Raw genomic sequence first — 27924 nt, 5'->3', positions numbered from 1 at the left:
TTAAGGGAGAATGAGAGTGGCAAGCAATGATGAAACACTCTAGGATAAGCTTTTACTATCAATTTTAATATGTTTTATTTTCTTTCATTTTTCTCAGTTAAAACTGAGTGAAGGATATACTAAAATGAAACAGAATTTGGCTTTTAGCTAGAAGTAAACTTTAATGGAAACTTTAGGGGCTCTATTTAGAGGGAATGTATAAAAATGTTGGGGAATATTGATTGCATTAGAGTGTAAAGGTTGATTGCCATTTTAAAATACCGTACAAGTATACAACTAAAATGCTACTTTTTAGAATCCTTATACTCGAAAATCCTTATACTCTCCTGCTTACATGAGTTTATTATTATGTCTTGGTCTCTAATGAAACATGTGAGCCAGAACATTACAAAACCATCTCCCGTGCTCTCAAATGTGTCATTGCATTTTCTGAAAGGCACTGGACACTCAGGGGATTTGCATTGTAGTACAAACGATATGGGGTTGTTCAGGATTGCTTCAAGAAGGAATATTTGGCATCTTGAATAACTTTCGAGGAGTTAGTGCATATTTACATATTTGCAAAAACTCTATGCTAAATTCACTCACATTTTATAAAGAGAAAATTCCTGCAGTTTCCTTGAAGGTATAGAAGGGAGTCTAAATTGTGGGAATGAGCTGAAGCCAGTGCTATAAATTTAAAGGTCTGGCTGCCAAGCAGAACTTGGGGCTCTGCCTATTATTGAAGCTCTCTGGCCATGCCCGCACTGCCCCTTCTCCAGGGTCTTCCCTGGACATAGTTAACCTGTGGCCAAACCCTGTCTGCTGCTAGGACACTTCCTAGTGTTGGAGCTTGGAGACTGAGCTCGGTCACTTTCTAGATGTGTATCCTTGGGCCGCTTACCCATCTGACCTTCAGTTTCCTGCAATATACAATGAGTGTTAGTAATTTCTACCCTAGAGGTTTCTGGGAATATTTAAAGGACACTGTGAACTTGCAAGGTCCTGGCACTTGGTGAGCGTTCAGTAAACATTGGCCCCACAGGGAAATTGTTGCTAAGTTATTCATAGTTGACCAGTTCTCAGTTAGGTCAATGCAGCAGGGCAGCCACCATGCTGTGGTCTTTTGAAATAAAGAAACCACTTGTCAAGTTCTCTATCCATAGACTTTGCTGGGGAAAAAATATAGCTTTTTTGTTGGTGAGGAAGATTGGCCCTGAGCTAACATTTGTTGCCAATCTTCCTCTTTTTGCTTGAGGAAGATTGTTGCTGAGCTAACATCTGTGGCAATCTTCCTCTATTTCGTATGTGGGATGCCACCACAGCGTGGCTTGATGTGTAGGTCTGCGTCCAGGATCTGAACTCATGAACCCTGGGCTGCCAAAGTGGAGCATGCGAACTTAACCACTATGCCACCAGGCTGGACCCAAAATATAGCTTTTTTAAGGAGGTAAAACTATCAGACAAAGAAGCATTAGAAGACAGGCCTTGTAACTTGCCTTTCTACAGCCAAGAGTGTTTGGTCCTTCACCTCTTGGGTCTTGAAAGCATAGATCCAAATGTCATGTTACAGGGAATTTCAAACTTCTTGATGGACCCAGTGTTTCCATTTCATGTGTCCTCTACATGCTTCCTATAAACTTGGTCCTATGCAGAGTTTACTGATAACATCTCTGTGACTCTGAGAACAAGAATGATGGAAGCATGGGTCCAGGTAGAGGTCAGGTGTGTCCTCTGGTCAAGAAGAAGGATTTCCAGAGGGAAGAGTATATTCAAAGGTGAACACTTAGCTTTTTGAGAGGTTTTAGGCAGAACATGTAAGAATAACAGTCAAGAATGTGTTTTTTTCCTCTTATAATTGTTTCCTAATATTTCAGGAAACTAGAGAAAGGTCTGTGAGATGCTCAACAGGTGAGAAAGCTGTCAAGCCAGATTTGGTTAATAACTGAGGTTAATATTATCATTAATGTATTTATTCTACAAACATTTATTGAGAGCCTATTGTTCCCGGAAATGGAGACAGAGATGAATAACAATTGCGCTACAAAGTGCCAGGTGTATAATAGAGGTTTAGGAGCACAGGAAAGGGAGTAAGGAAGTCAAGTAGGCCTGAGGGAGCCAAGAGCCAAAGAAAGCTGCCCTGATTTGCCATTTGAGCTGAGTGTCGAGGGCAGGTGTGTCAGCAGGAGGCGGAGTTGGGAGAGGGGTCTCTGGTGAGACTGTGGAGGACTTTGCATGTCAAGCTAAGCAGTTTGGTGCCTTTGAAGAAATATAAGCTGGGAAGTGCAATGACCAAACTTCCATTTTATAAAGATAATGCTTGCTGCAATGATGAAAAGCAGATCAACCAGTTATATTAGAGAATTACTGTAATTATCTGAGTGACAGATGACGAGGGTCGAAATAAACTTGTGGACCTGGAGGTGACGAGAAGGGGGGAGAGTCACCATGGAATGTAGAGGAAGGATTTCCTTGTTGCAATTTTTGATAATTCCCATTATTTGTTTTGTAAGTTATGTTTTATTTATGGGAAAATTAGATATGTCTGTTCAGTGTAATGTATGTTACTTACAAGAATAAATACTTGATGGTATTTTCTTGAATCCCCTTGTCAGAAAAAGTTCTAGCTTATTGATCATCTGGGCATGGCGTATGATGTTTTCTTTGGTTTAGCTCATTGATTCCTACTTGGTACAGCTCCCTTAGGGAGCATCTGGAAATGTGTAGGAGCATATTTTTGGTTATCACAATGCCTGAGTGTCACTGCTAGCATTTGGAGGGAAGAGGACAGGGATACTAAGCCAGCTGCAATACACAGGACAGTTCCACACTACAAGGAGTTGTCAAGTACCAAATGCCAATAGTTTTTCTGTTGAGGGCCCTTCTTGGTTAATAGGGAGTGAGCAAAGAGGCAAAAATAAATAATACTGGTAGTAAGAGATGACATTTACTGAAACTTACTATATGCCTGGGATATAGTCACCATAGCTATAGCATTTAGTCCTTAGGAAAGTCCAGGGAGGTAAATACCATTACTATCCCCATTTTACAAATGAGCAAACTGAGGCAGGATAGGGGGTTTCGTTCTGGATCTTGCAAGCTTAACTCTAATGCTCTATTATTTCCACATGCTTTACTCCCTTGATTCTGTAACTTTTATTGAACATATACTCAATTTACTAAAATAAATTAATCAATTATAAGAGGAAAAGGAGAAAAACTTTTGCACCGTGTACTTATAGTTTATTAAATCTTACAATCTACCTCTTGGAAACATTTCTTACAGTTTGGTAGAATATTGGCAAAGTATCACCTCCAAGTGTTTTTTAAAATATGGAAAATGTTTGACATTTGTTTAGAATTAGAGTGGCTTTACGGATTGGGAGAGACTCTCATTTGATGGCAAAACAATTGGTGCTCCATAGAAGATGCCGTGATCTTGCAGATTTGTTTTTTGCTTCCAATAAAAGGGAATCTGCCTCAAGCAAGATCTTTGTAATTTATAGGCATGTCACTGACACTGGATGAAGAATGTGGCTCTTTCTTGGACAGGCCTTACACTTTCCCACCTCTGTGCCAGTTCCAGTTTGTTCCCTCTGCCAGGCATACCCTCCCCTCAGACTTGTATATCGTAGCTTAAATGTGCCTTCCTCCACAGGGCCTTTCTTGATCTCCACTGAATGTTATCTGAACCTCTCTACAGCAGCTATCATCATGCCGTGAATTATAATTACTTATGTATGCATTTTATCTCCTCCTCTAGAATAGGACCCCTGACGTCAGCGTTATGCCTGCCTCCTCTGGTATCCTGTGTCTGGCATAGAGCCATGTGTAAGGAGGAACTCCAAAAATCTTTGTTTTGTGGAAACTTAAAAGAACTCCATGAGTGGTAGTGAAGCAACTCCATCACCTAGGGGAGGTGACAGGCGTGGTCTACTCTGGACTGCTTTGCAGAGAGGATTTTGTTTGGCTTGGACAAGATAAATGTCTGTTTTCCTTTTACATAACCAGCAGCAGAAGGCTGGTTTGTTATTTCCATGGTATTATTAGGGATCTGGGCACCTATCTTCCTGCTCCGCCATCCTCTGCTGATGGTTTCCATCCCTAACTTCATGTCATTGTCCAAAACGGTTGCTAGAGCCAGACCCATCTCTGTGCCCGGCTAGGTAGTGGGAATGGAGGAGGAAAAAGAAGGGGGTGCCTTCTCTCTTTAAAGGAGACTTCTGAGAAGTCCTACACATTACTGTTTGCATTTTGTCTCACTGATCAAGACTTAGTCCCATGACTACACTTAGCTGAAGTCTGAGAAATGTAGCCTTTTAGCTGAACACATTGCTCACTGAATGAAATTGGGATTCTCTTTCTGAAGAGGATGGGGGAATGAATATTGAGGTGGACTACTGTGGTCCTGGCCATAGATGGTCAGGTGACTCTGAGCATTTGTTCAGCTTTGAGGACCACGTTTTGGGAGAGACAGTTAATTTGAACTGAATTTGGAGGAGAGAAACAAGGAGGATGAGAGAACTGGAAAGCATGTTATGGGAGGAATGATGGAAAAACTGGCGATGTTTCTTTTGGAGAAGAGAAGAACCAGGGGAACAAAGGCTAGCTCTCCAAACATTCAGAGGACCATCATATAGAAGGATAAAGCCTATTTTTAATGACTCTAAGGGATAGGAAGGAAGTCGTAGGCACGTAGCATGCACCAAAAGAATGTTGGAATTTGACTCTAAGTTCTCTCTTAACCTTTGACCTTATATAGGAGAGATGGATACCATATTATGCATCCACGAATCTCTGATTTTGAGGTTAGAAATACTACTTGTTCTCTGGTTTCTTTATAGCAGAATCTCCTTTGCTTAATTAATGGCTGCTATAGTGATACCGTTAGCAGTTTACATTTTGAAAAGTTCAGGACTTTTCCTTTTGTGAGATGTGGCCTCTATTTCCTTCGTGCTTGACCTTTTTCAAAATGTCATCGAGTCAGAAGCACTTTCCACACTTAGGGTGAAGTGAGGAGAATTCTTAGATTGCAGACACTAATATCAGAGTTTAGTAATTCCATATTATCTAACTCAGTAATTCAGCAAATACTGTCACTGTCAACTTCTTTGGGCTAAGATATCTGTGTTTAGGCAATGGGTTAATGTTATTTAGTTAAACATGAATTCTTTTTTATTATGAAATGTTTTAAACACCTCTGAATATAATTGTTGAAATGTCTTAAAAACAGAGATATTATCAACCAGACAAATAAGCTGGCAAAGAGTTAATTATTTCACCAAGTAGTGGTGTATTTTTGAAAGTGCATAGAATAGGTGTGTGCCTGAAAACTTGCCTATCTTTGTGAATTAAGTTCTATTTTTCTAGTTCAGTTTTATTTTGAATATACTTTTTTTTCTTGTGAACCTCAAATATAAGAAATAGTTAAGGAGAGAGTATAATTTAAAATAAAAGTGATAATAGTAATAAGATAATACTAAAATTTCTGTATTAAGTATACTCTTTGGGAAGCAAGCTATCAATATAAATAGGTTAATTTTAAAAGATTCTCAGGGCTGGTCCGGTGGCAGAGCAGTTAAGTTTGCACATTCCGCTTTGGTGGCCTGGGGTCTGTGGGTTTGGATCCCGGGTGCGGACATGGCACCGCTCATCAAACCATGCTGTGGCAGGCGTCCCACATATAAAGTAGAAGAAGATGGGCATGGATGTTAGCTCAGGGCCAGTCTTCCTCAGCAAAAGGAGGAGGATGTTAGCTCAGGGCTGATCTTCCTCAAAAAAACAAAAGAAATAAAAAAAATAAAACGATTCTCAGACTGGGTTGCAGATTATGAATATAGAATGCTAGAGTATAAGCAAATACATATGAAACCAAAAAAATTGAAAAATTCAAAGGGAGATAATATATACAGTTTAAAGGATCAGAAAACACCTGTCTAAAAATAGTAACAATACTAACATTTGTTGAACACTTACTGTGTGCCAGGCCCATACTCCTTATTCTATCTTCATTTTAACCTTATGAGTAGGAACCCTTATTATCCCCGCTTTTAGATGAGGAAACTGAGGCATAGAAATTAAGTAACACGCCCGCCACAGTGTTAGTAAGAGATGGAGTGGGGGTTTGAACCAGGCCGTGTGACTCCAGGGCTCACCTCTGGAAAGTTACTTGGCTTCTAAGCAGTCTTCCCTTCCTCCCTCACCTTCCTCACTGCCTCCCGTCCCCTCCCCAAGTTTTAAAGTAGTATATCGAGCATAGAGCTGTCTGGTTATTCAGACTTCGTCTCTTAACCTTCTGTGGAAAAGCTGTTGGATTTTAGACATACTCGGCTGTGTGGAAGAAGGGAAATAAAGATGTCTATACTTGATATGCATTGATTTGAGGTGCACCTTTAGAAATACATCGCAATCCATTTCTTGATCAGCAAGCTTTGTAACATTGGTCTTCCTTATGGGTATGCGTGTGTGTGTTACAAGCATATATACACATATATTCCACGTGGGGTAGAGTTGGTGACTCATGTTCCCAGTGAAAGGGTCTTTTTGAGTTACAAAAAGTAGGAGAAAGTGGTTTCAGTTTACAAAAGAACCAAAAGTACAGTGTTTCAATAAATCACTTTCATTCTTTACTTGATTCTCTTGAGGTCTTTGGAGTCATTGCTGTTGCAATATTTTGTTAGTGCATTTTTCTTCAGCCTGGATTAATCTAAGACACATTACACCGATCCAGAGATGTCACCAATTCTCCTGAGAAACCCTTTGACTGTATTTTAACTGGCCTGTGCTTTTATGGAAAAATGCTACCTGACTGCCCATGAGGTTTCTGCATCAGCAAGGATGGCCTTGTACGTGTACCACAGCCTATGTAGTAGGGTATTAGGAACCCTGATAAGATACTCTGTCCCGCTAAGATCTGCCTCATCAAGCTGATGAGGAAGGTATGTGGGCATTAGAGCATGCCTAACACGCCACAATTAGAAAACTTGTTCCTTTGAGGACTTCCTATTTTCTGCTGAAAGTGTGAATACCCATGGAAGGCTTTGAAAATCACTTAAACTTTGGTGTGAGTAAATTCACTTGGGGGCAGATTTTAGGGGCCAGAGTTGAGAGCCCATGAAAACTCTGCAATGTGCGGATCCCAGAGAGAGAGAAGGAAAGGATTTTTAGATCAGAGTGGGGAAAATGAGGCAGAGGTGGGGACATTTAACTAGATAAGGCTGGAATCGCCTCATTCCTGGACTATCAGAAGAGCCTTTTAAGTTTAAGTTGCTTTTCCCTTTTTTTAAGTTCTTTGTAACTTTGCCCACCAAACCTAGTGGAGTGTTGCGTGCTCTTAGGAAACAGAGCGAACGTTACCCTCCTCGGGGAAGAATGGCTTCACGTAGTTTCTGGCAGGAGAGAGGATGGTGTACTGGCTTGATTGAAGACAGCCAAATTGTTGTGGGCTTGTTCTCTTTACAGTAGTGACCTGACACTTGTTCTTCTGCCTCCTTAAGAGCACACAGATAAATGGGCCGTCAGAGCTTCAATACGTCTTTGTTGGATTGAATGAGTTTGGAACATCTGCTCTGTGAGCTGGAGAATACTTAGGAGGGTGGTGAGGTCTCTGTTTCGTTACCAGGGAAGCCTGGGGCTGGGGTCATGGCAATGGGATATTTTATTCCTCCTTGCGGAGAGGTTGAATGTCTAGGTTTAAATAAATCCTATTCTCATTCATCCAGAAAAGATATAAAGTTTTCCTTTGAATGTATTGTAAATGCATTATCACAAATTATTTTGGTCAAAGAAGATGTTTGCATTTGTAGCATTTTTCTGTAAGAGAAATTTTAGAGACCTGAAATAATGAATATCTTAGCATTTTTAAGGAGAATTTGAAATTTCGTTCTTTTGAACCTGGGACCTGGAGAATTACTGAATTTTCTAAATGGAAAGCTTTTTAGCTCAGTTTCAGTTGATTAAAATCCTGAATTTCTTTATGTCCCTAATTCTATGCCGTCTGTTGAAGCATGAGCTGAGGTCACTATGAATGCTTTTATGACTGAAAAAGGTAACCATGTCTCAGTATAATGATTTAAGGTCAACTTGGGGAAAGCTTTTATATTTACCATCAATTTTTTTTTGGTATTGAAATTATACTCATTTTTCTTCCTTTTTCCTTGCTGAGGAAGATTTTCCCTGAGCTAACATCTGTTGCCAACCCTCCTCTTTTTTGGCTTGAAGAAGATTAGCCCTAAGCTTACATCTGTGCCAATCCTCCTCTACTTTGTATGTGGGATGCTGCCACAGCATGGCTGACAGGTGGTGTAGGTCCACGCCTGGGATCTGAACCCATAAACCCAGGTTGCCGAATGGAGTGTGCTAACCTCAACCACTACACCAGGGCGCCAGACCCTAAAATTATAGACTTATTCTACATAAAAACTCCAGAGGATCACCTGAGATAGAATGATGTAAAATAGACAAAATAATAAAAATACTTATTGTAGGAAAATAGAAAATGCATAAAGAAGAAAATAGGAAACCTAAGCAGGCTTAGGAGGGTGGTACAGTCTCTGTTTCATTGCAGATACATTTGTAATTTTATTTGAGCTTCTCTTAATGTTGGGATGTTGTACATTCACCATCTATAGTCAGAAACCCAAATACCATTTCATTACACATGGATATCTGTTGGTAACAATACAGTGTTGTTGGGACTATGTGTCAGAAAGCTAATGAGTTGCTCCAAGTCATCATACTCACATTATAACATAAGATAATGACATTTACAGAGCCTGGAAGTGATTTGGAGACCTATAAATTCTGTTGAAGCCCGGGCACAACAAACCAGGGCCAAAGGACTCCCTGTGTAACAGATAACCTGCTGGTGAGGCATGTTCTGAAGTTCTTTTGCTCAATCTGTTAGAATCAATATGGGAGAGGAGACACTGGAAGTTTAGTGTCATTCTACCATGAAAGTCTTTGCAGATGTAATAGATCCTATTTTATAGATTCCCAAGTTAACAAAATCAACTTTACCTTTGACTCTGTATAGGGAAACTAAAATCATGATTATAGTGTGTTAGCAAATTGCTTTTAATTAAAATTACAAATTTTGATTTGTGGACTCAGACGTTTTCTTGTAACCTTTTTTGGGGGGAGTGAGGTACAGAGTACTCTCTCCACTCCAGAATAGTGCTGCATATAAATGTAATGTTTTGTATAACATGGGGAGGTCTCATCCTTTGTTGATTTAGTAGAGAATGATCTGAACATATAAAGAGGCTCCCAAGGATTTGGGGTTGACTTCTTGAGTCTTCCTGGCCTCTCATCCAGGTCAGCGTGGAAGGTGATTCTTGAGCTGTTAATTAGATTGGAAGAAACAGTGACGCTAAGCAGTAGGATCCATTATAAAGTTCACAAATCATGAAGATCTGAAGACTTTACCATCTTTTGGAAATCATCTTGGCTTCACCCATATTTTTAATGCATCTATATTGTTCATTTATTGAGGGTCATCTGAGTTTTAGGAGGTACTCTGCTAGGCACTGGGATTACAGAGGTATTTATTCCTGCCTTAGGAGCTCACAGTTTAGAATAATGCTCTATTCATGGTAGAGATTATCATGATGGTATTTATCACTCTTCTTCTTCACTTAATCTCATCTGCTTCCTACTGTTCTTTATTTTCCGTATATCACATCATGGTGGGAGAATTTTGAGCTTCTGCTATAAAATCCTGAGCTATTATTGTCACTAGAAGGAAAAAAATACAAACACACTGTGTAAAACATCAGCAAAACCAGTCTTTGAAAAAGGTAATGACGTAATCCATTTTTATTAAGTGTGTTGACTTCAGTTTACCAGATGATTAATTATCAGTACTTATTACCCAAAAAAGGCTTTAAACTTACTGGTGGAAATCTTTTCACATTCTTGCTGCACAATATTTCTTAACAGTTTAAGAAAATTCTTTGTTGGCAGAAAGCATACATGCCCATAGTGAAATCATCAAGGTTGAGTCATGCATGTGTGCACCTCAGTGAGTCTCCTAACAAATGAACTATTTATACAGCTCAGTATTTGTGTAAATAACAATGTAATGAGCCCATTATTGGCATCAACATTCCTGATCAGAGTTGTCATCAGGCTTGCTTGTTGATGTGGAAGCATTGGTTTCCTCACAGTAAATTATGTTTGTATATTATATATAATTAGTTAGTTTATATATAATATGTAAGTATATATTATATAAGGTTATATAATATATAAAATATATAATATATATAAAATACCTGATCTCTACTTTCTGAAAATGTACATGTTTAGCTAAATAAGAATAATTTACCATTGTGTACCAAACTGAGGTTAGAGTGCAAGATGCTGGGTCTTATTAATTTGGTATCTGGACACTGATTTTTAACCTTGACATCTCTCCTTTCCTCTCTCTCACTTTCTCTTTCTTCTACTCTATTTCTGCCTCTTCTTTCCCTTTTCATGTCTTTAGAACTTGTTGGTGTAAGTGTTATGATAGTCAAGAACTAAATAACATGGAGTAAAGGAGAAAGAATACAGCAAGGCATTTGTATGGTTCAGCCACGAAGTAGTTTCAAATGATTTAGCCTATGAGTATAGAGAATCACCAAATCCACCAGGTGGGAGTCAATTTCTTCTCCTGTTGCTGCTATTGTCATAATTTCCAGTATCAAGCCATTGTTCAGTTGATGACCTAGTGATCTAATCTTCTTGTTAAGAGGACCCACATAGAAATTTATATAATGTTATAAACCAATGTTACTGCAAAAAAAACACAACACCCTCCCAGAAAAGGATGGCCTAAATAGTAGAGATGCTTGCAGCTTTAACACATCTCTATCAATTTGATTTATGGTTCAACACTTGGACCTACTGAATCAGAAAAACCCTGGTTTGATGCTGTCTACAAACACTGCGTTGGGGTTGAGAGCGGGCCTATCACGCCATTTCTAAGCCGTAGGCAGGAAAGCTGCCTGGAGAAGTGTATAGTCACTTATTTCTCACAAGTGTCTATTTTCGTTTTTACTGTTTGATTCCATTCAACCATTTTCCGATGATTTATATTGCTAATCAATAAGCCATAAAGAAATACTTTGGGCAGTTGGGGTTGGAAATCTGCTCCTAAATGAGGGTGATTTATAGTTTTTGGACAAGGCATATTAAATCATTAAGTGCTGAAGGGCGTTTTACTTTTTTCTTGTGTAGTTTGATTCACTGGGTCCTTATTTACCTGAGCGGGCGGACCATCTTAAATTTTCTTCTGTTTGGCTGGTGTTCTTTTCAGCATCCTCTACGTGTAGCTCTTTGGCCATTAAAGAGGTGGATAACTAGCTAGTCCCTTGGGGAGAGTGGGGACAAAGGTTGTGAGCTTAGTTTTCTCCCACGTGGAGGGCGAGTCCGTCTGCAGGAACCTCGGTGACTTAGCTGATACAGAAAGCACTGCAGGAATTATTTGGGGAAGCACAGAAGAGACTAATACAAATACAGTTTCAATGTTTGGTACCTGCTGGCAGGAAGTTTTCGTTGCTGAGTGCTCTTGGTAAAACTTGGAGATTCTTTTGAGTGTTTCAGCCTCTTATGTGATTGTCAATTTATATTTTTATTTTGTTTGAGTGTACTTGGCAGGGGTGGGGAGAGGACGTTTGAAGAAATTACTTTTTGTTCTGAGAATTATACAGATGGGAAAAGGTCGCACCATACATCAGGTGTGTTTATGACTTGATTTTTCATAGCAACCATCCTTTACGTTCATGAAGAACTGCGTGAAGATTTCAGATTTTCGGCTTATTCTTTTCTGTGTGACTCCCCCCACCCTTGAACGGGTGAGCCCGTGGACGCACCGGGGAGCATTCCAGGGTAAAGCAGGCCTCCCTGGATCTTAGATTCTTTATCGCCCTCCCAGGGGAGTTCATTTCAAGTTGCTGGTACTAGCAGCTGCAGCGTGATATTGCCCAATCCCAGGCCCTCTTATTGATGAGTGGGAGGGAGTGGGATTGCTGTTTAAGAAATTTTATTATCTTTAGAAGGGAAGAATTTATTATAGGGGTTTTCTTAGATGATCTCTTTCATGTGGGTTAAGACTTTTTGAGCTCTGAATGTCCAAGCTGCTTAGAGATTCTAAGTTGCTCTCAACTGGGGGTGGTACCGCCACTCTCAAGGGGTGTTTGGACATGTATGAGGGTGTTTTTTTGTTGTCACAGTGATTGGGGGATGGGCACTACTGGCATTCCACATATGGGGGCCAGGAACACTATACATTCTGCTTTGCCCAGGGCAGTTGAATAACTGTCCCACCCTAAATGCCAATTGTGTCCTCTTGGGAACCCCCGAGAAGTGTGGTTTTATTTATAATGTTCTGCATGCTGATTGGCACTCTGGTTGTTGGGGTAGGAGGTCCTCAATGAAAAATAAGTGGGGTGGTAAGAGGTCCCACCCTAAATACCAGTCATGTCCTTCGAGAACCCCTGAGAAGTGTAGTTTTATTTATAATGCTCTGCAGCGCTCATTGGCACTCTCGTTTTAGGGGTAGGAGGGGGTCAGTGAAAAATAAGTGGGATATAAGAGATTGGGGGAAGGGAAGAGGCAGGTAACTAGGGTTTGAATGAAAATGGAGAGGAGTAGCTCGGTTAGAAAAGGTGGAACCTTAATTTCCCACTTCTCAGAATTGGTGCATCACGTGATTCTGCTGGCTTTTGATCACTGAAAAGGCAGTTTAAAAAATGATTAAGCAAATACTTAAGCAATCTTTGAGATCAGCTGACGATCTTGAGGGCTAACTGAATTCTAAAGTCTGGGTGCTCAGACACATTCAGCTGGAAGAGGACGATGGGGAAAATACAGTAGGATACCTTTTGGTGGCACCTGTGGAACCTGTTGGCCATTTGCCATGCAAGTGGAGCTGCTTTGGATCAGTTCTGGGGCAGCTGGAGGGGCTATAAAGTGGGACCCATCTCGGCTAGCAGCATTTTGGTGAACCAGCCACCAGCCTGCTTACCAAGCTCATGCTCTGGGCAGGGTTCTGCAGAATAAAGTGGAGCCCTCAGCCATTCTCATGGCCAAAGTCAATATCCTAGCCCAGGCTTGCATCCACCCAGAGCGATCTTGAGTTTTAACACAGTTACCGGTACTAGTGTTCTCTAAGTTTTCTCACTCTCAACCCATTTGATCATGTCACACTTTGCCTGGCATTCAAGGCTCTTTATTCTCTATTTCCACAGCTTTGTTGTCCACCTCTTTAGGAGAGGTTCCCTGTGCTTGGGCCATGGAGGCCCGATCATTAGGCCCTCACCCATGCTGGGCTTCTCTCAGATTGCTTGGGGCCTACACAAAGTCTGGTGCCTCCTCTTCACGGACCCTAATCCTGCTCATTCACAAAGGCCCAGTGCAGTCTTGTTCTCCTTCACAAAGGCTTCTCTGATTGCTCCAGCCTGTGGTATTAATTTTTTTCTCCCTGAGACTAGTTGGTTCTTATCCTCTCTGCTGCTTATTTGGAACCAAATCATCTACTGTCACATAGCACAGCTTTGGTGTCAGACTACCCAGGCGTGAATCCCTGATCCGCCACCTACTAGCTGTGAGAGTAGGTCAAGACTCAGGTTCCTCATCTATGACATGGAGCTATTAATACCATCTCACAGGGTGGTTGTGAGGACAAGTGAGATAATCTATGGGAAACATTGAAAATACTGCTGGCACATAGTCAATTCTGGATAAATGAAAGCTGTCGTTTGTTTTGTGGGAAGTGGGATGAAAAAGAGCATAGACTCTGGAATTATAACAGGGTCCTGGTTTGGAATCAGACTTTGACATATTCTGCCTCTGTGGCCTTGGGGAAGTTGAGCAATGTCCCTGAGGTTCAATTTCCCTTTCTATTAAATAGGTATAAATCTCACTTCATACCTTTCTAAGGGGATCCAATGGATGTATATAAAGATCTATATATTGTCTGACACATATTAGATACTCAATAAATAGCAGCTATTGTTGTTGCATGACTAATTTATAGTGATGTATAGATAAATTTCCCCCAATAAGTTTGTAAGCTCTGTAAAAAAAGGACCATATCTTATCTTCCTTTGTTTCTTTCATGAACCCCAGAATGATGTTTTGCACATAGTAGATATGATTTTTTTGTGGCTTTAGTGAATCTGACATATTCTTTTGGTCATTTTTACTTTTTAATTATACTTACTGATGTGTATACATGATCACTCATCAACTGGCTTTGTAGGGACTGGCCCCGTGGCTGAGTGGTTAAGTTCGTGTGCTCCGCTTTGGCGGCCTTGGGTTTTGCCGGTTCAAATCCTGGGCACAGACATGGCACCGCTTGTCAGGCCACGCTGAGGCAGCATCCCACTTGCCACAACTAGACGGACCCACAACTAAAAATATACAACTATATACCAGGGGGCTTTGGGGAGAAAAAGGAAAAATAAAATCTTAAAAAAAAAAGATTCTTAAAAAAATCTTAAAAAAAGCCTCAAAGTCTTTGATTTCTTGAAATGTCCTCTTAATGTTGTTTTGCTCTATCAAAACATCAGGGCTCTGAAACAATAATTTGGAAAAAGCAGTTGATTTAGTGGCTTGTAAAACTGGGTTGAAAAAAGAAGAATTCCTGCCACCTATCTGGTGATGTGTTGTGAAAACAGGCAGCTAAAATATTGCACAGAAAGAGACTAGTAGGTTGGTTTGCTGTGCATGTCTTGTTTCAGTTCCATCAGTTGAGTCCTTGGCTATTCCACCAGTTGACATTAGGCAGGGCAGTGTCTTCCACACAATTTGTTACGCTTGGCTGTCATGGCTGCAGTGTAAAGTTTTGGAAAGAAGCAAGTGATTCTAAATCTTCAGAAGGTGAATGGCCTTGCTCGTGTGGATAAGGTATGAGAATTGTTGTGAACCATCACCCAACGTATAAACATCAGGAGTATGTCTATTGATACAAGGGGGTAAAAATAAAGTACAGAAAAAGTGAAGTAAAAATTATGACTGTATTAAGGAATTGCCTCTTAAATTTATTTGTTTGTTTGAGATCAGCAAAGGTAGAACTATTAAAATGTCGCATAGTTTTACAAGTTTTTAACAAGAGAGCATGGAGCTCCTCAGGAAGACCAAGTGTCTGGAAGGACCAGCACATGTTAAGATCCAGCAGGAAATAGGGTTTGCCATAGAAATTACCTTACTCTGTTGACTTTGGACAATGTTCCATTGACTAAGACTTGCCTTTCTCTTCTTAGAAGAGAATTCATGAGCAGGAAAAGAAACTTTTATAAGGAGAGGGTAAAATAATAAAACTGCTATTAATATAACTCAATATTTTTCTTTTATTAAACTTCTGGATAGTCCTTTTATTTCAAATTATTCCAGATTTTATTTTTCTTTCTATGGATTTAAGATAGTAAACTCTAAAGTCTCATTGTTTGCCTTGATGGTTTTATATATCTCTGATATATAATGTTCCCAACAAACTGAATTGTACAAAGAGGAGTCTTTGTATTATTATTATTATTATTGATTTTTCTCCCCAAATCCCCCCAGTACCTAGTTGTATATTTTAGTTGTGGGTCCTTCTAGTTGTGGCATTTGGGATGCCACCTCACCATGGCCTGATGAGCAGTGCCATGTCTGTGCCCAGGCTCCTAACCAGTAAAACCCTGGGCTGCCAAAGTGGAGTGCGTGACCTTAACCACTCAGGCACGGGGCCGGCCCCCAAGAGGAGTCTTCATTATCTGACGAATATGTGTTGACTATCCCACGTGTGCCCAGTACTGTGCTAGAGGCTGTAAAGGACACAGAAGTGGTGTTCTCAATCCAGTGCTGTTCCCTGCCCTGGAAAAACAAACAAACAACTTCTTCTCTAGGCATTATCTGTTGCTCTAATATCTTATCTTAACACATTCTTAGTCCACCGCTTAGACCAGGAAGCTTGGGATATGGCTATTTATGAAGAAAGGATTACTCTTGTTTTTCTCCAGCTTGGGGCTCTCTAAGGTTGGAAAACAGGTTTATCCCTACGTCTAACATAAATTTTCTTGAAGAGATCAAAACTTTTTTTCATTTCCTTGTGTTGCTTTTGATTGTTGCAAATTCTCCTTAGCCCATGAGTTTTTATGTGTACTGTTTGTTGCTAAGTAGATTACTCTTCTTCTCCAATTGAATTCTATGAGTTTATGGTGTGGTATGGATTCCACACCAGCCCAATCAATGAGTTCACTTAGTGTTGATAGCAACTTTGGAAAAAAAATCAAATTTTTACATTCATTCCTGAGTTTATTGGAATAAAATTTTCTTTTTGGTGAAAGGGAACATAGAACAATAGCCAATATAGCACAGATGCTGGAACCAGAACTGTCAGGTTCAAATCATTGCTTTGTTCATATTTGCTATTTGATCTTGGGCAAGTTACTGAACTGCTTTGTACCTCAGTTTCTTTATTTGTAAAATGTTCATACTAATGGCATCTATCTCGTAGGGTTGTTACGAGGATTAAATGACTTGAAGTTGAGGAAGTGCTTAGAATGGTGCATGTCATTCAAGCACCATATGAGTATTTTTTTTCATCTTGGTACCATCTATTTTGGTTCTTGGGAATGGCAGGAGATAGTGCTGGGGAGGTCGGGTATCCATTTGGTTCTAGTGGTTCCTTGTCAATGGCTGCCTGGTTCTTAACAAAAGGTTTTTATTTCAGTGTGGATTACAATGTTTTCCTCCTTGGTTTTTTATTAGAGGGAAAATATTTTAAAGTTTTGAAAGTTATTGTTTGCAAAATTACCTCTTGGTTAAAACTGGATTGGTTGAATATGGATGTTTAGAGACCGTTTGTTGAAGAAAGTGTTAACTTTTGCTCTACTTAGATGTTTTTTCTTCTTTAAACTCTGTGGTTTGCTCCAGTGAAATCCACCCTCCCTTTTTTTAACGTTAAATTATTAAACAATAAAGAGTAGATAATATCTAGTAACCTTTGGAGGGGTTGTGAGTGAAAGCTACTTGTTTAAAACAGAACACAGAAAATAAAGTGCATATAGACCAATTGAAATCAGAGACACCTGCAATTGTTATCAGACCTTATCTAGACCTTTTCACTAGCAGTTTGTTTTTAAATAGCACATATTGCCTTTATAATAGAATGACTGACAGGCTTCTGGAACCAGTGGAGCATTTTGATTGATTTCTAGAAGGCCACCCAGCAATGATAGAGTACCAGTTTGTTTTTTCTGGAGAGATATTTCCAAACAATAGTCATTTGGGAGTTATAACAGGCATGGAAGTTCAAATTGAAAAGGTGAATTTGACAAATGAATTATCCTGGATCTGTTGATAAATTGAATAAACTGGGTTTGGTAGATTACTTTAGATAACTGAGTATTTGGGAGATCAAATGTGAAAAATGCTAATTAGCAAGTTAATTTCAAAATTTCCGCTCTCAGTTTCATTTTGTGTGTGTGTGATTTTAAATAATTGGCTTTGAAGTGCTTTAAACAGGGACTTTTGGGTGTCTATTTTGTGTTCTTTTCATGATGTGTTTAACTTCATATTTTAGCAAAAATAAAAACCCACCTCAAAATCTGACTTGTCGTAAAAGTTGCTTAAGAAATGGCACTAATTATGTGCATTAAAAACAGGCAACATATTGTTCTAAAAATTTTCTTCTGTATACTCAGTTTCTAAGTTTATGCTTTCCTTTTTCCCATAGCAATATGAAACTCTTTGTAAGTAGACTGACCTTTAGATTGTTATAATTTTTCAACTAGAAATTATTAGATACTAAGGGAGACAAATGTACTGAACCTACAAATGTTTTATGTTGGATTACTAACAATAGACCTAATTGATAAAAGTGATTTAATATATGTTGTGTTAATAGCTAAACCTCCAAAGCCCCTAATCTCCCATGGAAATATTGCTTTGTAGAACAAAATCCAATGAGAAGTTCTGGGATTCCAGAGTGAATTTGTACATTCCTTAGGGGCATTTTTGCAAGGGAGGTTGTTGTGTTTTAAAGGTAGTTGATAAGAGACCTGCACCACCAACCCCAGACCTGCACCACCAACCACCATCATGCATTAGTCTATAGAAGGTATTTGGGTGTACGTATTCCTGTACCACTCGGTACCACCATTTAGCCAAGGGAAGTTTCTGACCATTTGCAGCATACATTATAAATCAGGATGTCACTACCAGACAATCAGATTTGAACATTCCATGAACAAAGTAGCCTATATCCCCTAGGAATAGATCACTTAACTATGTTTATGTCATGCTGGTGATATGCCTGCATTTACACAAGTCAGGATAGCACATTGTTTATTTATTTTAGAAGTAGGTAATTGATCTGTATATTTACCTAGTTTTGGGTTAATTAGCCCAAAATTGAAATGGGTAATTTAGCATGATTACTTAAATTCATGGGGAAAATTCAATTATTCTTCCATCCCCCCAAATTACTCCTCTACCACTCTGAGTTTGTGAAAGAATAATTTTGAGTCTTCTCCAAGTTGGGCTGGCATTGGCTGCTCTCTTTAAAAAAATTTTCTACTTGGCACATAATGCATGGAGAGGTCACTGGTCAGATATTTGGGGAAACTCAGAGGAACCAACTGCTGAATTTGTCCCTTGGGGAGACTCAGGGAAATTGCAGGGTATATTAGTTGAATGAAATGAACTTGTTTGTTATATTCTCTGTCTGGCATCACTAGGGCATGTCACTGCTGCTTGGGAATGTGGCAAGTTTGTGCACTCTGCTTAGCTGTAGAGATTTTTTTTGGTTTGTTTTGACTTTTTTTAAAAAAAATTTGTTTGCAGAGATGAGCTTGCAGACCTGGCATCTTACAAATTAGTTAAAAAACAGAAAGCTAAAATATTGGTCCGAATCTAAGAATGAGGGACCATAAATTGCTGTATATGACTTAGGAATAAAAAGGCACTTTAAAACAATATAATGTGGGGAACTGAAAAAAGCACAAACAAGTGAAAAGTTACTCATGATGTTATCAATCAGAGATAATCACTGTTAACATTCTGGTTTTTTCCTACGCTTTTTTCCCTCCATATATGACTTTGTTATAGGTAAACTTTTGCATTCTTGTCTTTGTTACATTATATTATAAATATTTCTCCAAATCATTTAGAGGTTCTTCATAATCATTTTAATGAGTTCCTAATATGTCAATACATAGATATAAGAAAATTTAATCCTTTTCCTATTATTGGACATCCAGGAGCTTTGCAATTTCCTTTAGTAGAGATAATGTTGTGATGAAAATCTCAATGCACAAATCTTTGTCTAATTCTTTGGTTAGTTCCTCAGAGAACAAATACCTAGAAGTAAAAGTACCAAGTTAAAGAATAAGCACTTTCAAGAAGCAAGATTTGTTAGTGCCATGGAGTCGATTATGGCTCTTAGTGACCCTGTGTATAGCAGAGTGGAATCCTGCCTGAGATTTTTGTGCCATCCTCTCACCTTCTGGTGCTGTATCAGACAACACTCTGCTGCTATTCATGGGGTCTTCATGCCCATTTTTTTGGATGTAGGAGGCTGGGTCCTTTCTGGTCTGTCTTAGTCCGGAAGCTCCGCAGAAACCTGTCCACCATGGGTCACCCTGCTGGTAGTTGAATAGCAGTGACATAGCTTTCAGCATCACAGCAACATGCAACTACTTCAGTATGTCAACTGACTTGATGGTGTGGTTCCTTAACCAGGAAACAAACCCAGGGCGCTTGATCTAACAAAAAAAAAAAAAGGCAATATATGTGCTGTGAAGTTGCTTTCCAGGTTGATTACATCAAGGTACACTCTAGTCAGCTGTGTATGAAAATGACCTTCTTCCTGCAAACCCCAAAACAGAGAATATAATCATTATAAAGACATTTTCCTAATTTTATAATTTACATTCCTTTGATTACTAATTAATTAAGTTTTTATTTTTATCAAAAATTTGTATTTCTTTGGTGAAACATCTGTATGGGTGAGTTTTTAAACTGATTTTCTTTGCTCGTGGGATTGCAGAATGCGACAGTGAGCATTTCCGCTGTGAAAATGGACATTGCATCCCTGCGTCTTGGAGGTGTGATGGAACGAAAGACTGCCTGGATGACTCGGATGAAACTGGCTGCCGTAAGTGAGGGGCCAGGCAAAGGTCTGTTTTGAGTAATATGAGTGCTTCATGGTGATTTCAGCTGTCACAAAGAGAAAGAGTGGTGCAGTTAGTGATAGATTCAGGGCTGGGCTTAAGTCTTTTGAGATCTCTGCAGTTGAATAGAGAACTGATGGCATTAATAATTGTTTCAGCCCCTTTTGAGGAAGGGTTCAACTCACATCAGTTTCTGTCTTACTCTTACCCCATGACTTTGATATGGAAACATTTGTGAGAAGTTTTCTGAAGCTGGTAAGGGACTATTTCAAATTATTCACTCCGGAAATTTTGTGCACCAACAAGAGCAAACAAAAGTAATGTTATCTGAACTTCTGTGATTTGTAAATGAAGGAGGAGTCTGTTTTTATGCGAAGGCTGTAGTGGAACTTGCGTGAATTACCATAAAGAGATCAGAGAAGTGGCTAGTGTGGTTTTATGTTAAAAAAAGTTATAGTTAAAAACATGATAATATTGTCAACCACAAATTTAACTAATTATAAAATCAATTTCACAGATATTTCTTCATTTAATTCTCTGAACAAAGTTCTGAGGTAGGTTTCAGATTAGGAAACTGGGAAGTGTGGAGAAGTTGTCATTTATTAAAGGCCTCCCAGTTGGTGCATGAATCTAAACCCTTGCGTACATGGCCTTCCCAGCTTGCTGTAGGTGATCGATCACACTACCCCATGTCATTCATTCCGATAGGTGAACAGACAAGGGTTATCATCCAAAAACCAAGAAAGCAGGTGAAAAATTAATTTTGTTTTGAATTGTTGACCATCCTATGGCACAACAGAACAAACTTTGGTGTATTGTTTGGATAATGATGTATGGGGAATAGGTCCTATACAGTGCTTCTCAAACTTTTGTGCACAAATGGATCACCTGGGGAGCTTGTTAAAGTGCAGATTTTGATTCCATATGTTTGAGGTGGACTTGAGATTCTGCATTTCTACAAGCTCCCAGCTGGTGCTGATGCTGCTAGTCTATGAACCACGCTTTAAGCAAGGGAGTAGTTCTATGTGTAGAGACATGGTCATGTGCTATGTATTTGCCTCCTCTGGGCTTACTGAGTTCATTTTAGATTAAATACCAGGACCAGAAAGCCAAGAACAATGTATTCTGGGATGAAGGAATAAATGAACAGTTATACCAACAACTCTTCAGAGATTGTTATTACATTTCAATGTCCTGTAACAATGATAATAACAACAATACCAATGACAATAGTGATAGCAACTAATATTACATGGCACCTTCACATGCATTATTTAACTTATTTTTTATAGCAAACCATGAGATAAATACAATCCCTATTTTATGATGCACATACTGAGGCTCGGAGAACCTGCCAAAGATCCTAAAGCAAGTAAATTGTGGAAATAATAATTATTTGATTCTGGGCCTTCTTTTCCAGATCTCATGGGTTTTCCAATTCATCAAGATGCTTTATGATTAGTTACTACAAAACATTTAAACTAATTTAATAAAACTCATAGTTAATTTTTATTTAAATAAATTTAATTTAATACCTTTTTGTCATAACTTTGTATGTATTATCAGTTTGTTGTGATGACATCACTCAGATTATTTGATGGTGAACACTGGTTAGAGTCCACAGACTCTGGTATAGGGTTGTTTACTATTTGCTATCAAATGTATTGAGCAGGAGCTGATGTACATTCCTTTGAATTAAGCATTTCTTATTGATGTCATAGGATGGATGTTTGACATGAGTGCTTTTCTGGTTTGTTTTAGCTCCCTCCTCCTGCCAGTCAGGCCAGTTCAAGTGTCAGAGTGAAGGGCTATGCATCCCCCACTCCTGGGTGTGTGACGATGAGCACGACTGTGAGGATGGCTCAGACGAACAGCATTGCCGTGAGTGTTTATGGAGGAATTTTCTTTTGGCTCTTTGGACACCTAACATATAACCTGTTACAATTGCAAAACACAATGTAATGATTCCTTAGAAATGCTGAGTTGGGCCTTAAATGACAAGGGAGCGTATGCCAGCAATCTCACTCAGGGGTCGGACGATACTGAAAGAGTGAATGTGCTGAAGAATTAGAAATATACCCCAGCGATTTGGAAAGGGGATAGGTTCTCAGTATTTAATTCAGATTATGTGACACTCAAGAAAGAAAGAAAACATTTGTTGGTATCTTTGAGCACCATGTAGGGCTGTGGAGGGTGGTGATGGTGACAAATGGCAGTCCTGAGGAAGGCATGGACAGGAGCTACTCAAAGCCAATCAGGAGGCTGACATATCCAATAAGGTCCAGTTATGTGTCAGGATTTGAGGTGGAGTGGCAAAAGGAGACCACTAGATCTGAAAGAGGGAGATGGGGGATGGTGGCTCGAAAGTCCTAAAGGGAGGAAGGAAAAGTGCTAGGCATAGTAGGGTGCAAGAAGAAATCCTTGTTGACAGGAAATCTGTCTAGGCTACGGCGTTCTCTGGCTGGCCTCTCAAAGGTCCCAGGGGAATGAGGGGTGACCTGCAGGTAGTGGATACTCAGTGGGAACAGGATGGGGCTAGACTGTGAATCTGTGAAGAGCAGTGACTTCATTCATCTTGTCTACACTTCAGTCTCGTATATTCAACTGCCTGTTGGATACTCCAAGACTCCTCAAACTCAAGGTGTCCCAAGTGGAGTTAATCATATTCCCCCTTGAATTGGGGAAAATATAGACCTTTTTCTTCTATATTTGCTGGTCTACATGTATTATCTTTATTATAGGAATAAAATTAACCCACTATAAAGTACTAGCAGAAAGTACAAAATCAGTCTCAAACTATCAGAAATAGGCAGATTGAGGCTGTTTTCCCTGTTAATTTAGAATTTCATGAAACATATTTCAGAGTGAAAGCATTTTATTGGATGGAAAAAAAGCTGGCTGTAGGTGACGTTAAAGATGTACTCAAGTAGCATGAAAATGATACCACAATCCCCTAGGCACCCAAGCTAGAAAGATGGAAGTTTCTTTTGATTCTTTCCTCTCTTTTGCAGCCCACGTTAAATCACCAAAACTCCAGCCTAACATCTCTAAAGTTCATCTCTTTCCCATGTATGCCATCACTACCAACATCTCTCATCCGGTGACTGCACCAGCCTCTGGGCTAGCCTCCCTGCATCTAGTTTTGTGCCTTCTCAGCTTCTCCCTGACACTGATGCTGGAAAGATCTAACTAAAACCCTTTGGTAGCTCACCACTTGAGGGAGAAAGTTCAGATTCCTTAACATGGTTTACAGTGGCTTCTAAGGTGTGACTGGTGCTTATTTTTCCTTGTCTATCACTTGCCATTCCCGCCTTGATGTCCATTTGGGGCCACAGCAGTGCTTGTAGATCCCTTGGGCATACCATGCTGTGTCCAGCCTTTCACCTCTGTGCATGCTGCCTGAATGCTTGTTGGTAGACAGTCCTTCTTTCCTCTTGACCTAGCTAATGGCTGCTTCTCCTTTAAGACCCAAGTGAGATGTTACCTCCTTAAGGAAGCTATCCTTGTCCGTACTCTCATCCCAGAGTGACTTAGGCACCTCTCCCTGATGCCTCTATAATTCCTTGTGTGCCTACAATTCACTTTCATTATCGTTTTCCATTATTTCTTAAAGTCTCCCTCAGAAAAATATGTGCTCCTTGAAAGTAAAGATTGTGCCTTATTCATCTTTATAATCTCATCATTGGTGTACTTTGTGACACATGATAGGCCCATAATAGGTGTTTATGCATCAAAGGAATAAGTGAATTCCAGCATTAGATTGGTTGGTGGAACTATATAATTTTAATTTGTCATTTCTCTATGTTTGAATGAGCTTTTAATTGCTTCTTCATACACCCTTTGAAATCTTAAGTACATATATAGAATTGATTTGGGCTTGAATTTAAGAAGAAAGCCAAGATAATTAAAATAATATTGTCACTTGATTTAGTTTCTTTTCATACTTTGTTTAGGACTATTCATGACTTGCCTCTTCAGTAATAAAAGAAAGCTCTTTAATTTTAAGTGGAAATTGGCAATACATACTTAATAAATTATATGGGAATTTAATGAGGAAGTAGTAATCTTTTTAACTTTATTCAGATACTGTCTCTGCTTTGGGAAGAATTCAGATGTTTAAGTGACTTTTAGAAAAGTTGATCTATTCTAAGTTTATTAATAGAAGTAAAATTTAACCCACAGATATAAGGTACTGGGAGAAAATATGAAATCATACTTTGAAAGTGTCAGACATAGGCTGACTGGGAAAATTTTATTTGCTATTCAAGAATTACATGACACATTCATAATGAAACCATTTTATTAGTTAAACAGGAAGAAGGAACAAGGTGACAAGAAAGATGTAGTCAATTAAACATGGAAAAGCGTAGTAATTATGGTTAATTTTTTACATCTTATCGTATGGTATTCTTTCTATGTTTGAAATTTCAATTGCTAACTCTATTGCTGTCATTGTCCACTTTTCTTTTAGAAAAGTTTTTCTTGTTAAGTTTAGATGGCACATCCCTTAACAGATATGTAATTTCATCAGAAAGCCAAATTTTGCTGAACCTAAGTGGTGAAAGTTAGGAAACTCCGTAAAAATTCAGGGGAAAATTTCATCTTCCATTTGATGATTATATTACTTTTTAGTGGATCAAATTTTCCCCAACTGCTTCTCTTTTTATGTGGACAATTAAAAAATCCCATGGTAATTCCGGTCTCAGACTTACAGAATAGCATTCATGTGATGCTTGTGACATCAATTCATTTGATTTTAGCTGTTTTATCCAGAGGCGAATTTGATAAACTACTGATGCCTTGCTTTCACCTACCCTAATCAACATAGGATAAAATCAAGCTAGCTTAAATTTTTTTCTTTCTGTTTATGAAATTGACAAGTGTTCAACATAGAAAGTTTATATAATAGAGAAAACTCTAAAGAAAAAAATAAAATCACCCATATTCCTACCACTCAGAAATAACCATTGTTAACCCTTTGGCATATTTTCTTCTTGTTTAAACAAAGATTTCAGTGAAGGGGACCTTACCAATCCTTGATTAATACCTGTATCTGCAAAATTCTTATTTCATCCATTCTCTTTACCATATAGGTTTTCAATCTATATTATATTCTCAACACATGTTGATGATATAATTGTGTACACTAACGTGCTTGAGTGTTGATATGATTCTATGGGCATTTTGACAGTACCCTGATAATAATACCTTTACTTTTGCATTGTAAGCTCTCCACCTTGGGGTAGCTGGGTACTCTACCTTGTGACCCTGTAAACGTTATATTCAATATATGCTCTACCTGCCTTTGCTTTCAAATTTCTTCATTCATATTTGGTAAATGTCAGTGGATTGGTCTGCACTTGGCAGTAATTATAAAGTCATATTTTTTCCCCTTCACAGGTGGGACAACCTGCTCAAGCGATCAGATCACATGCTCCAGTGGTGAATGTATCCCGAATGAATTCAGATGTGACCACACGAGAGACTGCTCAGACGGAACTGACGAGAGAGACTGCCGTGAGTCCCTTTCAGTCTTTGCACTGTATTTGGTTTCACCTTTGTCCCTTTGGCATTTTAATCAATTTGTTAGATTTGTTGATGGACAGAAACGCTTACAATATGCCTCTTGTTATTGAAATCACTTGGCAGATTCTTTTGTGGATTAGAGGTGATGTTCTGATAGGAGTCTATTTTCAGCAAGGCATACTAACTGTGTCCTGCCTTAGCACATCAAGTTTCTGTATTTTTTGAAGTAGGAAACTTTTAACATTAACATAGAATCCTGAAAGGTCATTGAATACATTGAGTACAAAATCCAGTTTGGTCAATTTTAGCTTTTATTACATTATTATGCTAAGTTTGTAGATCAAATGTCTCATTATTTTTTCTGCTCTTATGGACTCTATATTTTCCAGATTACCTTTGGGAAACTGTTACATTTTGAAAATGGCTTTCTCTACAGTGGCAGCATGCTACATCAGTTTGTACCTGATTACCACATGATAAGGCATACAAATCACAGTATTCTATGTATAATGTTTAAGTATTGCCATAACCAAAAAAGAGAGTGCAATTATGGTGTGTGATGTACTTCTTAAAAATTAGTAAAGAGTAATCTGCCTCTCTTGAGATTTATATAAAATTGTTAGAATACAAGAATAAAGAAATTATTCTACTGTGTCAGTCCTAATGTCCATCTAACTCTGTCTTAAGTCTCAGACATGCCCCAAAATCCAGTTTCTCTTAAAAGTCTTTATAAGTCTATCATTTATGAATTTATCCAGAACTCCCTTGAGTTTTTATGCATTTTTCCTGACGTTTGTTTTGGTATACTGCATTTCATAAGTGTCCTGTGAGCTAAGTAATGGTACTTCTTTTCCTTTGCTCTTAAACTTCAAGGAGTTATTTTAGTATTCCAGTATTCCAATAATCGGTAGACAGATTTCGTATACCTTAGAAGTCTTGATCATAAATTTCTTAGTTATTATGTCCTCAACTAAAGATTGAAATTTTGGCTTATTCTCATGGGACACTTTGCCTATTGTTTGATCATTTTGATTTAGTTTTAGTTCTCTGGACTGTTTCCAAATTCCTTCCTTTGGTCCAAATGATGTATTTTATGCTTCTTGATGAAAGAGCCATCTTCTGTGTACTTTGCTACACTTCGCAATATAGTGCCATGCCTAGTGTGGGAGCTAACACAAACTGGTTATGAGCAAATTGTTCCAGTACTGTCCTGCTCAAACTGTACTCTGTTCACTGTCCTGTTCACACTGTACTCTTAATGGAAGAAATGCTTGTCTATGTGAACAGGAAAGACCTGGGCCCAGACTTGTCCAGATTCATGCTGCATCCACACCATGATCACATGGTCTATTTTAAAAAACTACACTTCTCCAGTGCTTTCTTCCCTTGGATGTTATTTTTCTTTGAGAGGATTCCGTGCTATTTGTCTTTGTAGCTCCATTTCCTAGCAGAGTTCCTGGTACAGTTCTGTTGTGGTATAATTTTTGACTTAAATATTCTCTTTTGAGAGAGATTATGTTGCCTCTGTTTTGGATCTCCTTTCACTTTGGAAATTTTGCAGATAATTTGGACTTAGTACTGTCAATTTTAGAGATGGTCTTATGGGTCTGGATGTCACAAAATAGAAGGTCCATGACTCAAGGACTCTCCTTTCAGTACTTTGTAAAGCAAACAATAGATACTTCATTGTGGCAAGTGAAGAAAATATTTTTGATTAATAATACTGGTAAATCATATATTATATTTTGCAATATTTTGTAAACTTCAAAGCCTTATATAAATTTCAGTTGTTATTCTCATTAGGTTCCTCAATTAGGACATAGAGCAGGTGTTATTATACTTTCTTATGAATAAAGAAACTAAAACTGCAAAAGGTAGAGGTTGTGTAATGTGTGGCAGAGCCAGGGCTCAACCTGTTTTCTGGTTCCAAGTGTAGTGATTGGTCTTCATGAAGGACTTTATTTACAGAAGGAGAAAGTTTTACCTTGTACAAGTTTAAGAGAGACCCAAAGGCCTGTGCCACCAGCCAACAGCCTGTGTCTTTATTCCTAATTTACAAGTGGATAAAAATGAGTGCTTTATTGCAAATGCAATGAGACTGAAGGAAATGCTACTTTTGGGAAAATAGAAGGCAGCCAAAACAGACTGTTTGGATTTATTCCATGTGAACATTCTGCAGCCAAGTCTAAAGTCACCAGTACAACTGCCTCATGACTGCCAGTGGAACTTCTGGAAAAAAGCTGGCAGGGTATGAGCATGCAAGCAGCTGTTATAGAAA

General features: G+C 38.7%; 1 protein-coding gene across 1 annotated transcript in view; it reads left to right on the top strand.

The window, feature by feature from the left end:
* LRP2 (LDL receptor related protein 2) overlaps positions 1-27924 on the top strand; it is a 197597-nt gene that overhangs the window by 16150 nt on the left and 153523 nt on the right. The window contains exons 2-4 of the mRNA XM_070580081.1: positions 19997-20104; positions 21882-22001; positions 25521-25637. Of these exons, the coding sequence (XP_070436182.1) occupies positions 19997-20104; positions 21882-22001; positions 25521-25637 (345 nt within the window). The remainder of the gene's footprint in view (positions 1-19996; positions 20105-21881; positions 22002-25520; positions 25638-27924) is intronic.

Source organism: Equus przewalskii, chromosome 17 (assembly GCF_037783145.1).
Source record: "Equus przewalskii isolate Varuska chromosome 17, EquPr2, whole genome shotgun sequence".
NCBI lineage: Eukaryota > Metazoa > Chordata > Mammalia > Perissodactyla > Equidae > Equus > Equus przewalskii.
This window is presented reverse-complemented; position numbering and strand designations above follow the sequence as displayed.